Source organism: Ambystoma mexicanum, chromosome 11 (genome assembly GCF_040938575.1).
Source record: "Ambystoma mexicanum isolate Mex_15411 chromosome 11, UKY_AmexF1_1, whole genome shotgun sequence".
Taxonomy (NCBI): domain Eukaryota; kingdom Metazoa; phylum Chordata; class Amphibia; order Caudata; family Ambystomatidae; genus Ambystoma; species Ambystoma mexicanum.
Genome location: NC_090934.1, coordinates 1,243,412,965 through 1,243,427,588, shown reverse-complemented (window position 1 = coordinate 1,243,427,588; position 14,624 = coordinate 1,243,412,965). Strand labels below are relative to the sequence as shown.

At 48.2% G+C, this 14,624-nt stretch overlaps 1 protein-coding gene across 4 annotated transcripts in view; it reads left to right on the top strand.

Moving 5' to 3' along the window:
• The window catches only part of PARP6 (poly(ADP-ribose) polymerase family member 6), a 628,157-nt gene that overhangs the window by 513,195 nt on the left and 100,338 nt on the right, over positions 1-14,624 (top strand). For all 4 annotated transcript variants that reach the window (XM_069624646.1, XM_069624644.1, XM_069624645.1 and 1 more), the window contains exon 21: positions 2,213-2,272. In XM_069624646.1, coding sequence (XP_069480747.1) covers positions 2,213-2,272 — 60 coding nt within the window. The remainder of the gene's footprint in view (positions 1-2,212; positions 2,273-14,624) is intronic.

Genomic DNA, 14,624 nt, shown 5'->3' with positions numbered 1-14,624 from the left:
AGGGAAGGGAGAGTGTGGGAGACGGGGAAAGGAAGGATAGATTATCAGGGCGAGGAGTAGAAAAGAAGTTAAGGAAGGGATACAGTGACACCTGGGGTAAGTCCAAGGCACCTTTCCTGGATAATATTCCTATGGTGAGACCTGGATTAGGAGTCACCGAGATGGTTCCCAGAGGGAGAGAAGGGTTGTTTGCCCTTAGGCCATCATGACCAGCCTGTTGGTTTTTAGACAGTTGGGATACCGATCTCTAGTGACCATCTGGAGGTTTAGGGACACCTGGGCCAGGGAGGGAACCATGGGCTTTGGACAGTCCCTCTTCTTTTCATGCTCCGAAGCAGTCATATGTAACTTGAAGAGTAGGTCTTCCACTTTTCTCTTGCACAAGAGCAAGACTGTTTCTGTGAGACGTTCGTGTGATGGCACCACTGAAAGAGCAGGAAATACCTAAAAGGTTCTCCAGGCAAGCGGCCCAGGCTACAAATATGCCAATTGCCAACAACTGTCCATGACAGTTGATGCATCGCTTAATCCTGTGATAATAGGAATCTAAGAAGTTAATTACAAAGAGATGGGTGCTGTAGGAGATATAAAAAGGTTGTTGCTTTTCTTTGGAAGCATTTACAGAAGGAAGGACCCTTTACAGAAACATAGAGAAAATGCTGAATGAATTGGAGTAAAAAGCCAAATGTCAACAAAAGGCTGAAAACCCTTGCAATTGAGACACAGCGCAGCAGTGCCCCCTCTGCCCCTGCCCAGATGCATGGTGGAAAACCATTACGGAGTGCAACCTTTGAGGTCTCTTGTGGGAAGTAAGTGTGTGTGTCTGTCTAAGTACACAACGGGTAGTTTCCATACTGCAAAACTGAAGAGTGAGAGCTGGAAGGATTTGAATTAATCATAAACTCTGGCATTGCCCTGCGTACCCTTCCAGACAATTGTTTTTGAGCCTGCCATGCCATTAGAAAAGGGAAAGACCACAAGCAAATCAGGCATAGTTCCACCCAAAGGGGGGGATTTGAATATGGTCATTCTACTTCTGTAATTCCATTGCAAAAGCCTAACAGACAATAAGAGAACTTGATTATTTGCAAGGGCACAAAGTCCCACAACTAAACACATTTTAATAAAGACAGAGAACAAAGAAAAACATTTACTGCATGTAATGCAAGGCAGCCCCATTCTATAGAGAGAAGGGTGACTCATTGACTGCATACTGGAAAACATAGTTTTGACACTAGCCCAAGTTTAAGAAAGGCCGGAAAGTGAATTCTTTGTTATACACTGGGAAAGGAAAATACATCTCCACCCCCAACATAAGTGCATGACAGACAGAGAGGAGTTAAAACCTTCTATATGAAAGGAAAAGAAGAAATTAACGAACTAATTAGCAGACGAAGAAGAATGTGACTTGGAGAAGGTCTACAATGTGGCAATAAGGCCCTAGGTGGCGGGCCAAACCTGTTGGTAACGGGCCGCCGACCCCAAGCTAAGGGCCTGAGTGAAGCGAGATTCCCTTAACGAGAGCGATGGTGCCGTTACCCACTTGGTCGGCCCGCTGCCTCAGGCAATATTGCACAATTGTGACGTTTAAACAAAAAAAACATACCTTTGCTTTGCGTCCCGGCGCCACACTGTGGTTCCTAAGTCTGTTTTCAGTGTTGATTAATGTAACATTATCAACATTGAAAATGGACTCAGGGAAACCACTGCGCGCCCCGTCGCAGCTCTGCAAAAGTAAGTTGCTTTAAAAAAAATACACACTCTTAGCACCCACGTAGGTAACTGCACAGGCGCACGAAGGTGGGGCAAAGGGGCAGGTAGGTGGTGGTTAGCAGCTGGGAATGCTGGGAATGCAGGTTTGTACCTGACAATCCAGCCTGCTTTCTGAGCATCCTGATTGGCCAGCGTCCCTTCCAGGGTCCTAATTAAGATAAGGGAACAATGGTGGAGGTGGAAGTAATCTCTTTGATACCAAGTAAACGGAAAGAAAAATCCTACCATGTCTACTTCAATCTGTATTAATTCATTAGTTTTCATCAAGTTTTTTGCACATGGACATAGTAAAATCTTTGCATAACAGGCCTTTTAGGAGATTTGCATTATTCAGTATTGTATCTGTTTGATAAGACTGTTCCCTTCCTTCATTTTCAATGAACACTGTGGACTGATAATGCAAGCATTGTTTGTATTTATTTATTTTGTTTTTGCTTAGGTGCTGGTCCAGTCTCCTCACATAACCCTCTGCCCACGCGCAGGAATTTACCAAGCCTCTGTGAGTTTTGCTCATCACTAGAGCTAATGTATTCTTTGGTGTAAGATAAACTTTCATCTAACTTATTGCCTAATTTGAATTTTACTTTGTTCTGTTTTATTGTAAATATGTGAACATTGTATTACAGTAATATCCAACAGGAAGCATACTATGCATATATTTATTTGGTGGCCATGTAAACAACATGCAGGAAGGCATTAATAAAATGATGGCCTCCCACTGTTGTTTCCATTTGCAGCCATCTTGTTAAGAGTGCCACTGTTGTTGTTTCAAACTAATAGTTTAAGAACAATTATGTTATTTCCCTATACCAAAGAAAGGTCTCCTTACTTACACTCTATAGGGACTTAAATGATTTGTGTTAAAAAAATATAAATGTAAGATTTGGGGCCTCATCACGAACCCAGTGGTAAGCCTTAAAAGTGGCTTTAATGTATTTACCGCCGTAAAGACTGCTCCACTGGATCACTGGTAAATCCACTGGTTTTACCATCCCGGCGTGTTCAGGTGAGCGTGGTGAGGTCCCGACCCTCCTGGGCATTGTTATTTGGGCATTGTTTTGATATTTGAGCCCCCCGGGCCCTGCCCGCAGCGTTGTCCGCCCCGTGTCCCTGCTTCCCCTCTCCTTCCTCATCCCGCCTCCCAGCCATCCCCTGTGGTCTGATTGGCTGCTCTATAATGCAGCCGGTGAACCATAATATTAGCATGCCCGCACTTAGATAGAATTGTGAATGTTAGCATGCTCACACTTAGATAGAATTGTGAATATTAGCCTGCGTCGCATCTAGATAGGACTTTGAATGTTAGCATGTCCGTACTTAGTTAAAACCTGAATGTAAACATGTCCACACTTAGATAGCATTGTGAATATTAGCATGTCCACACTAAGATAGAATTGTGAATATTAGCCTGCGTCGCATCTAGATAGGACTTTGAATGTTAGCATGCCCGCACTTAGATAGAATTGTGACTATTAGCCTGCGTCTTATCTAGATAGGACTTTGAATGTTAGCATGCCCGCACCTAGGCGAAACCGGAAGACTAGCATATGCCACACTTAGAATTGTGAACGTTAGCCTGCGTCGCATTTAGATAGGATTTTGATTGAAGGATAGCATGCCCGCGCCTATATGAAACTTGAATGTTAGCATGTGCCACACATTTGTGAACACCAGCCTGCGTAGCATCCAGATAAAATTGTGAATGTTAGCATGCCCACACCTAGATAGAATTCTAAACATTAGCCTGCGCCGCATCTAGATAAGATTGTGAATGTTAGTATGCCCACACCTAGATAGAATTCTAAACATTAGCCTGTGCCGCATCTAGATAGGATTGTGAAGACCAACAAGGGCCATACTTAGACAAACTGTGAATGTTAGCATGCTAAAGGTCAGGTAACCCACTAACCAATATAAACTCAAACTCTGCATACTTATCTCACTCAAAAAACTCACACAACCATCTCTCGCACAAGCCGCACGCACTTCATAACACTGCAACAACACATAAACCGGAGCAACAGCACATGCAGACTGACACAGATCCAATACCTGCACCAAAGCTCAGCACCCGGTGTATACCGAGTTGAAGCTGCCAACAGAACACCACTCCTCTCACTATCCTACTCCCTCTTCACCTTACTAACGCCTCCCACCTTATCCTTTACAGATCCGCCAGAGCGCCTGGGGACCGATTCCGTTGGTGACTGTGCGCGGTACAAATACCTTTAACATTTAACATAAGCAGGCGCAATTACAGCTGGAGCTGTTGCAGCCGGCGGAATCTGTGCCGATACAAAGAAGCACAATTACTGCTGCATCACCCAACCTGGCAGTATCAGCGCTGAAATACTTTGCTAATACCACCAAAACACGGCACAATTTCCTCCAGCCTCCAGGTGGCGGTAAAAGCATACAGGTGACATAAATGAAGCCACAGGTGAACCCAATCCACTCAAGAGGGCTACATAAGGCATACGCTTTCCCCAAACACAGTTCCAACACCATGCTGCCAGTACAAATTGCAAGATGGGACATGCAGCTGCTCATGCTGTGCCTGGAAGTACAGAGGCAGGACACCAGCCCAGGGCACAGGGTGCAGAGAGGAGGAAGATGAGCAGGAGGAGGAGGAGGAGAGACCAATCAAGGCATGCACCAATACCCAGGGTCAGGCCCCCACCCTGGACCCTCACTGACAGTCAGTTGGTTACCCTGTACCGCCTCAACAGGGAGACCATAAGTGAGCTGCTCAACACAATCCAGGTTTATATAGAGAGCAGGATCAACATCAGGACAACTGTGTCCCCACAGCTAAAGCTAGTGTCAGTTCTGCAATTCCTATGAACAGCCACCATCCAGCACTCCGTGGCCATGCTGCATGGCATTGCACAGCCAACATTTTGTGCACTGTTAGTCCATGTGCTGGATGCCTTCTTGCGGCATGTCTCACGCTACATCTCACCGCCCACCACTCCAGCACAGGTGCACGCCATGAAGTCACAGTTCCATGCCGTTGCACAAATGCCAAATGTCATTGCAGCCTTGGACTGCACCCATGTGTTGTTGATGGCCCCCCTTGGCCTTAAAGCGGTGAACCGCAACAGGAAGCACTACCACTAGCACTACCACTCACTGAACGTGCAGGTGACCTGCGATCCCAACTGTCAGGAACTCATAGTGGCAACAGTTAAGACAGACACAAGTGATCACAGTTCAAGGGTGTTTATTAAAACTGTATAGAAGGTTGGAAAAACGCCTAATCTAAACCTAAATCTAAAATGGGAGCAAGCTACGACCATCAAATGATAATAAGGTAGTACTAGTGGCGTTGTGTCAAAATAAAATGGCCTATACTAAGAAAAACCTAATGCCAATCCTTATGCTAAATACAAAAAAAGAGTGTGGATAATGTTCACAAGAAAGAAAGAAGTGTTCACAAATAATAAGTCAGGATGCAGTAGTCTGGGTCTCCCTTCTCCACATTTTGAGCACGGAACAAGGCAGGACTCCAGAACACAGCACACGCTTGAGCTTTCCCAGCACGAGCAAACAGTTCCGCTCTCAGCTATCCGAGCCTTCAGTGGTTAAGTTTCTTTTCTACAAAAACTGTCTTGTCTCTGGGGATCTGATGTGTTCCAAAAAATAATAAACAAAGTTTCTTTGTGCTTGCACGTTGAGTGATGCCTTTCACCCATGGATCCCCCTCATCTGGGTTCAGACCCTTCTCAATATCAGCCTCCCTCTGTCGGGGTCACTACAGTTTTCACCACAATCTCATCTGTGACATTCACAAATCTTATTGTCTTTTTAAACAGTTCACTGTCGACAGCCCTCTAACGGGTTCACTCTTGTCAACACTCAATTCATTGGAACTTATGGCTTCGGCCCCTCCGCCGGGTTCCCACTTGGCAATTTAGCCAGTTTAGGCAATTTGTTGATCAGTTCTTAGGATGTAGGACTCACTTCCCTTAGCTTCACAATCATCTGCCGGTCAAAGACTTTCGACTGTACAGAGAATTTTACTAGACCCCTGTATGACCACTTTGACCCCTTTTCTCACGTTTTCCCAAGGCGTTCTGGTAACAGTAGTTTTAATCATAGGGTAATCGCCCAGTGTTTCCTGAGTGAGCACCCACGTGGTGCCTGACTATTCTGTAGCTGGTTCTTTGTACTTTCTTCAATTAGCCGTTTCTACTTTTGTTCAACACAGTTCGGTTTCTTGCCGGCTCTCCCCTCGACTCACCAGCTTTGATGAACCACTTAGCTTTGCTTGTCTCTGGAGTCAAGGTCGGTACCACTGTGGCAAACATCTCTCCCCAGCCTGGTTATCAGCAGAGGATGGCCCTGTGAAACATTGACATCTGCTGCAACACACGCTGGCTATTGTTCGCGGTCTTACAGTTCCTTCTGCCCGAGGTTTCACGGGCCTTGGTCGGAAAGGGCAAGGTCACTTTTCTCCTTGTCACCCTCTCGATTCGCGCCGTCTTTCTCCTCTTCTTGAACTCCCATGCTGAGTTAGCTCTCTCATTGTGCGGTCTGCCTTGCTCGTATTGTGCTCTCGTGCTCCACCTTAGATCCCTGTGGGGAAGGGAAAAGGCAATCAGGTGTGTGTGATTCTGGTCAATTGCCTGACTTTGCCTGACTCTTGTGGTGGGACATGTCAGGTAAACGGCTCTGGTGTTTGTCAGTTGTCTTTCGTGATGTGCGAAAGTGTTTGTGTCAAAAAAGGGGGCCAGGGGGTACAGTGTTTAAGTATCCTACGGGGTAGGATGGGTAAAACGTGTTCTAAGAAGGGGGATACCGTGTCTCACCCGTGGTTGTCCCACTTCTACTCCCCAAGGACCCTCCATCCAGGTGATCCTCACTGGTCCACCCCCAGGAACTGGATCCAATAACGATGGCTGTGTCCTGGCCACCTGGATGACAGATCCCTGGGGACTAGTCAGGGAGTCACCTTCAGGTTTCTCACCCAACCGGTACATCACCCACTGTTGTGCCTGCTACCCTGGTTCCACCCACTGCGCCATGGTCCTACAGAACAGTACACTGCCTATATACATGGAGAGGTACAGAGGACAACGGACGTGGATAGGGGGTGAGTAAAAGTGTGAGCACACAGGCGCTGCAGTGCATCTGACCACATGTGGGCGCTGCATGTGCATATCTGCACAATGCATGCCATGACAAGTCAATGTACAAGTCGGACCTGCCCACCCCCCGCAACAACGTCACAGTACAGTCCACAGAACATGTACAAGTCAGACCTACCTGAATGGATACGCTGATGCACACAAACAGAAGTGACTACCAACTGTGAGAAACCTGAGGGTATTCTAGTGAGCCAACCATGAGAATCCCTTATTCAGGTGGCTTGGGAAAGGCCAATGCTTTCAGATCCCAACCCTAGGGGTGGATGTAACAGAGAATATCACCTGGAAGGGGGAACACCAGGCGAGGTGCAGTATTATACCGAGAAAGAGGGAGAGGAAAATTAGACCTCTGAAGCCTTTATAGGATATATGACATCTACCTCCCTTCCTCTTAGTAAATCCCTCCAGCAGGGATCCAATGATCCCTCCATGTCCAGCAAATTCCCCAGGAACCCAAGGCCCATTGCACCCAGAAACCATCTTTCCTAGAATCCCTGTTACTCTGTTCCCTGCTTAAATGGTCCCAATCGTTTTTCTTCACATCCCTCTAGTTATTCTTTCCCGAACACACCATCTATGCAGATGAAATGCTACCAAGCCTCCTTGTTTTATTTCTGAGACAAATCCAGGTCATGCCCGCTTGCGTTCCAAACCCTATCAATCTCACCTGTTTGACTGTATCAACACCCCTAGGACAAAGAACATAATTTCCCATGACAAATCCTTTCTTGTTGACGCAAACACTTTCTCACCCCATGGAGGACATTCAAAACCACTGCTCCCTCCCCTTTTCCGACACAAACACTTTTGCATGACACAACAGAGAACGGACTAACACCAGAGCCTTTTACCTGACATGTCCCAATACAAGGGTCAGGCATAGTCAGGCAATTGATCAGAATCACACACACCTGACAGCCCTTTCCCTTACCCACAGGGATAAAAGGTGGAGCAAGCTAGCACAGTATGAGCTAGGCAGACTGCACGACAAGACAGCTATCCAGGTCCGGCAGTTCAAGAGGAGGAGAAAAGCAGCAAATATAGAGAGGCAGACTAGGAGAGATACAACCTTGCCCTTTTCGACAAAAGCCTGTGAACCCTCATCTGACAGAAACGTAAGACCAAGGACAATAGCCCACATGTGCTGCAGCAGATGTCAACGGTACACGGAGCGTAGCAACGTCGATAAGCCGCAGCGAGGGAGTCTCCTGCTTCTGTGGTACCTACCTTGACTCCAGTGAAAAGGAGAGCCAAGCGGTTCATCACAGCTGGTGAGTCGAGGGGAGAGCCGATAAGAACCGGGCTGTGGTGAATGAAAGTTGCAAAGTGAGAAACTTCTAAGAACCGTAAAATTGTAAAGGGGAGACCAGCTGCAGAAGTGGATCAGCACCACGTGAGTGCTGCTCCGAAAATATTCTGGTCGATCCCCATCTGAGTAAAACTACAGAAACCATAAGCCGTAGGAGAGCCACCAAGATAGGTCAAATTGGTCATACAGGAGGTCAAGCAAAATCCCTGTACAGTCGAAAGCCTTTGATCTACCAATTATAAACAAAGCAAGGGAAGTAAATCCCACAAACCTTGAAAGTGAATGTGAAGATGAAGTTGGCAAGTGTGAACTCGACCGAGGGATGCTCACAAGAAGGGAGCAAGTCTGAAGTCCCAAGAAATAGTGTGTTCACAAGAGTGAACCCAACCATGGGATGTCCACTGGAACTGTTTAAAAGGACATTGATATTTGAGAAGGGTCTGAGCCTGAATGAGGGATATGCAGTGGTGAATCTATCACCCGAGAAATACGTAGAACAGAACTTTTTTTTTTTAAAATAATTTTATTAATTTTAATCAAACAAAACAAAACCAAAATACAACCAAACACGCAGTGCATGTTACAAAAAAAAATAATCATATTAATGCTTAATCTTGGCCACTGCTTCCCCCCCTCCCACCTCCCATCATGAGCCTGTCTGTTTATCGTTCTCCGTGTCCGCCGCATGCGGCGGGGTCTCGCTTCCTGTAGATTCAGTCAGATCTTGTATTGCTTCAAACAATTCAGCTATGAGTGATTTCCATGCCATCAGGGTCCCTATCTCTTCTTCCCCCCTACAGTGTTCGACTCTTGCCATACTATCGTTTCTGCCTCTGCCCATTTCTGTAACTCCTTCCACCATACCTCCACCCGTGGCTTGTGACAAGTTTTCCAGCCCATGGCGATCCTCCGTTTAGCAAGCACATATGCTAGGTCTTTCAATTTATTAACATGCTTAAGTTTTGATGGTCTGGGGTACCCTCCCAACAGACAAGCCCAAGCTGTGTCTATAATCAGCGTGACCACTTTCTCAGCTAACTTTTGTGCCACTTCTCCCCAGAAACGCTCAATCACCGGGCATGACCAGAACATATGTGTCATATTCGCGTTCTCCTCGTCACATTTGGGACATGCTTGTCGTCCAGCGTTTTCAAACTTGGATATCCTCAAGGGCGTCATATATGCTCTGTGCGTTATAAATAGTTGTATTTGTTTAAGTCTAGCATTCCTTGACACCTTCTCATGGTGTCCGAGTGCCCATTCCCACATCCCATCCTCTATCGGGGTTCCCACCTCTGCCTCCCAGTCTAGCCTCAGCTGCGTCAGATCCTTCCCAACTTTAGACATCACCATCTCATGTAGCCTGGAAATCTCATGCCCCCATCTGATATATCATATATTATTTCTATGATGGCATCGGGTTCTTCTCCTAACACAGTTTCAGGCCACATCTCCCGGATTCTCTGAACAATTCTGTGGTATGTAATGTATTGGCCCGCATGCAATCCTGTCTCCTCCCAAAGGACCTCAAAATCCAAAATGGCCCCTATCTGCCAGACATCTCCTAGCGTCACCAGCCCCACAGATTCCCAATGAGTCCCGAGTATAGCTCTCAATTGCATATCTTCCCCTGCCAACGCCACCAGTGGCACCTGCGGGGAGCAAGGAAATGGGTTCTCCATCATCCGGCACGCCCTGCGCCACATCTGCCACCCAAGCAGCATCATCATCCTGGGGCGCTCTCTCATTTCGGCCTTGGGCAACCAGATCATTTCCCTCAAGTGAAATGGGGTACAGTCATGTCCAAATAACCTAGATTCAGGGGTCGCCTCGTCTGAAAGCCACTGAGCCACATACTGCAGCTGACTTGCTACATAATACACCTCAAAATTGGGCAGTCTTATCCCCCCTTTTTCGTAAAAGTTCTGCAGCTTCCACAGCGCCACTCTGTTCCGGGTACCATGCCACAAGAAATCCCTGCACATACTGTTAAGCTTAGCAAAGAACTCCTTGGGTATCATGTATGGGACATTGCTAAAGTAATGCAAAAGCCTCGGCAGGACCACCATTTTCAGCATTGCACCCCGTCCCATCATAGCTAAGGGCAACTTAACCCAAAACTGCATACACTTCTCAATTTTCCTGAATGCCACCTCAGTATTATGCTTGTGCTCCTCCTCCACCGTATGGTACACATATATCCCTAGATACCGGAAAGAGCTAACCTCCCACGGTATTTGTAACACCGGTAACCTCGTCTCAGGGGTTCCCTTCTAGTCGCCTAGTGGAAACATGCTGGATTTTTTGGGGTTTATTGCTATGCCGGACAGTTCTGCATACCTCGCCATCACCTCCAGTATGTACTGAAGATTTTCCTCTGGGTATCTTAAGTATAGCAACAAGTCATCTGCATATAAGGAGATCAGATGTCGTTCTCCTCCCACTTCAATACCTATCGTGTTGTATTGCTGTCTGAGGTATATCGCTAGGGGCTCTAGGGCTAATATGTAGAGCATCGGGGACCAGTGACACCCCTGCCTAGTGCCTCTACTCAATTGCCACCTCTCAGATATTACTGCACCCGTTCTAACTCTGGCCAGTGGCTCACTATATAGCATCGTCACCCACCTCGTATAACCGGGCCCCATGCCATACTTCTCCAAGGCCGCCAACAACCACGGCCATTTGACCGAGTCAAAAGCTTTGACCGCGTCCAAGGACACGATCGCCATTTCACCCTCAGCAGTATTACCCCATTCAATCACCTGTCGGAGTCTCCTGTGGTTATGGGTTATATTCCTATTCGGGACATAGCCCGTCTGGTCTGGGTGTATCAGCTTGCTGATCACTCTCTGTAATATGTCTGCCAGGACCACCGTCAATAACTTGCTGTCCTGGTTTAACATTGAGAGAGGTCTGTAGGAGCCGCAGCTGTGTGCAGGTTTATTAGGCTTAGGGAGCGGTATTATGACCGCCTCTCTGAGTGTTTCCGGCAACCGTCCCACCTCAAATGCTTCGTTGAGCATGTCCAACATCGGGGGGAGCACCTCTGCCTTGTTGTCTTATAGAATTTACTCGGGAACCCATCCGCCCCTGGGGTCTTGCAGGAAGGTAATTGCCACACCACTTCCTCCAGCTCCTCCAGGGTGATCGGTGCATCTAGCTCCTCCTTTTCCTCCTTGCTTATCATGGGTAGTCCTATATCTCCTAATGTTTCCAATATTTCCTCTCGGCTACTCCCCATCTCATCCGCATACAACGCTTTATAATATTCTGCAAACTCCTCATTGACACCCTCTTGGGTGTCCACCACGCTACCATCTTCCCTCATTATTGATCTTTTCGGGGGCCTTGGCGCCTCGCTCTTATATAGCCACGCTGACAACCGTCCTGTCTTATCCCCACCCGCATGCTGTCTCTCAATGTACTTCTTATAATTAAGGTTGCTGAGCCTTTCCCAGTGTTCCGCACATTTCTGTTGCAGCCCCAGTACTCGCTCCATGTCTTCGCATCCACCCTTCAATATTCCCTCTAGTTCCTCTTCAGTCCGTCGTAGATCAGTTAGAACCCCACCCTGCAGGCCCTTTGATTTTGCTATTGCAAACCCCCGCATCACTACCTTGAAGGCTTCCCATAATGTACCTGCCGAGTCAACGCTGCCCGTATTCTCCTCAAAGTAATTTGCAATCTCCTCCCTCATGTCCTCTCTAAAGACTGGATCCTTGAGCGCTTCAGCACGAAGGCGCCACGTCGGGATCCTTGCCCTCGGGGGGCAGTACTGCCACCCCAGAACCAATCGCGAGTGATCAGAGAGGACCCTTGCCTTATATTCTACCTGGGCAACCTCCACCATCACATCCGACGTGGCAAAGATATAGTCCAGCCTCGTATGTAGCTGATGAGGGGCGAAATAATGAGAGTACTGCCTTTCTTGGGGGTATCTGGTTCTCCACACGTCCACCAGGTGAAAATCGTCTAACAGTGTCTGCAATGCTTTCGCCGCTGGGGAGGACCTATCAACCCTGCCATCCGATCTGTCTACGTTGGGATTAAGTACACAGTTAAAATCACCACCCCAGATCACTGCGCAACCCATAAATATGCCGAGGTTGGCACTCAGAGTCCTGAAATAGGCCGCTGTGTCCCGATTGGGGGCATATGTGTTTATAATGCTGATCTCTTTATTCTCCACCAATCCTCTCAACATGACCATCCTCCCATCCGTCTCCGCCAACTCCTGCAATGGTTGGAACGGAACATGCGGCGCCACCCAGATTAGTACTCCCCTAGCATACGCAGAGTATGTCGAGCCCACCACCACCCCTTTCCATTTCTTAACAATCAGCTCCATCTCCTCCCGTGTCTGGTGTGTTTCCTGCAGCAGCGCGATATCTATCCTCTGCCTCCTCAAATACAACATGACCTTGTTCCTTTTCATGTAGCTCTTAAGTCCCCTGACATTCCACGTAATTATTTTGAGGTCCCCCATAGCTCATTCCCGTCCTCCATTTCTACCTCCAGCAAATCCCACCCTCCTGCGCGACACGGATCCAACCATACAATCCTGCTATATGGGCTCATGTTGAAACTAAAACTCAAACTCCCCAAAACTATATACATATCAAACTCCCCGCCTCCCTCCCCTCCCCCCTCCCATCCCTTGCCCAACAACACCCTTCCTAACTGTTGCCCAGCTCCATCCCTGGATCTCAGGCACCCCCACATCTAGCCCCGACTAATATACTCAGAGCTCAGTAGGGTGAAGTGGCCCTAATGGCCACTTAACAATTAATACTAAATGGGAGTGTTAAGACTAGCTCTGCTAGGCTCCTTAAGAAGCACCAGTTTCAGTGCGCACGACACATTATCTAACCTAGTCTGGTCTCATCCACTAACAGGTCATATGAATGACTATAGTCAAGTCCCATGGTCTTAAACCGCTCCCTCTCCCAGTGTTCTCGGTGCTCATTACTAATCTCTTCCGTCTCCTTCTTCCGTCTGGATACCGGGCTCCTGGGGGGAACCCTGCATGTCAAGCCATCCCATAGCATCTTCTGGAGTGTCGAAAAACAAAGTCTTGTTCCTGTGAAAAACTTTCAATTTCGCCAGGTAAAGTAGCATGTATTTATGACCTGCTTCCCTCAGCCTTCTTTTGACCGCCCCGAAGTTCATCCGGCTCCGCTGCACCATCTGGGTATAGTCTGGGTAGGCCGTTATGCTTGCCTCCCCCCGCTTAATTGTTCCACCTTTGCGGAATTGTTCCAATATCCTCTCTCGGTCTCGGTAGTTAAGGATCTTGGCGATAACTGGCCTAGGCGGGTTGCCCGGCGGCGGCCTTCTCGTTAGAGTCCTATGCGCACGTTCCACAGCAAATCCCTGAGACAGGGCTCCTCGGGGTATCTCCTGCAGCAACATGTTCTCCACAAACTCCGTGGGGTTGTGGCCCTCCGTCCCCTCAGGCAGACCCACAATGCGGATGTTGTTCCTTCGGGCGCGTCCTTCCGCTTCCTGTGCCCTACTCTCCAGATTGCCCACTCTCTGTATCAGGATATGCAGTTCCGACTTGTGTGAGGCACAATCCGCTGTGTTCGAGCTTGTCTCTTTCTCAAAGTTCTCTGTGCGCTCCGCCAGAGACCTTACGTCCTGTCGGAGTAGATTCACTTCTTCCTGCACTTCCCCGACCTTAAGGTCCAATGCAGTTTTCAGCTCAGACACCACTATTTCGAGCTTGGCCTCCCAGGCCGCTTTCAAGTCCGCTTTCAAGTCTGCAATCGCAGCTAGGACCTCCTGATTCGTGCCCGAGGCAGCCATGCCGCCTGCGGGGGGCTTTTCTTTGCTCCTGGCGCTTTCCGGGCCCAGCGGTGTCCTGGCAAATTTGTCCAGCGTGGGTTGCTTTGCTTTTAGTCTTGAAGGCTTGCTGGACATGGCGCTGCAGCCGTATGCTGTGGTGCACCAGTGGGGGAGGCACCCACTCAGTTTCAATATCTTAGGCCTTGCCCAGGCTTGGAGGCATCAGCTCCACACCAGCTCATCCGGCCTCTCCCCTTGCACATCCGGATCAGGCTGCAGTACCCAACAAATCCACTCAAACGCACCCACTGCTCTCACTGAGTGCCCTCTTGCCACGGATACCGTGTAACGGAGTCTCTGTACCTCCTTGTGTAGTGGCAGCTGTGTTTGCCTTAAATCATAGTTTGGTTGGGCAATGGTTTGTTCTGGCCGCCTTGCGTTCACTTAGTGATGTGGTCCTGCGGTGATTCCCATGCCTCCTGTCTTGGCCCCTCTTTCCGTCATTTCACCACACCGTGTGCGTACCACGTTCCGTCTCCTTGGAACCCCGGAACCCTTAGTCCATGCTATGCCCTGCACCAAATGGGTTGTGGCCCCCCATG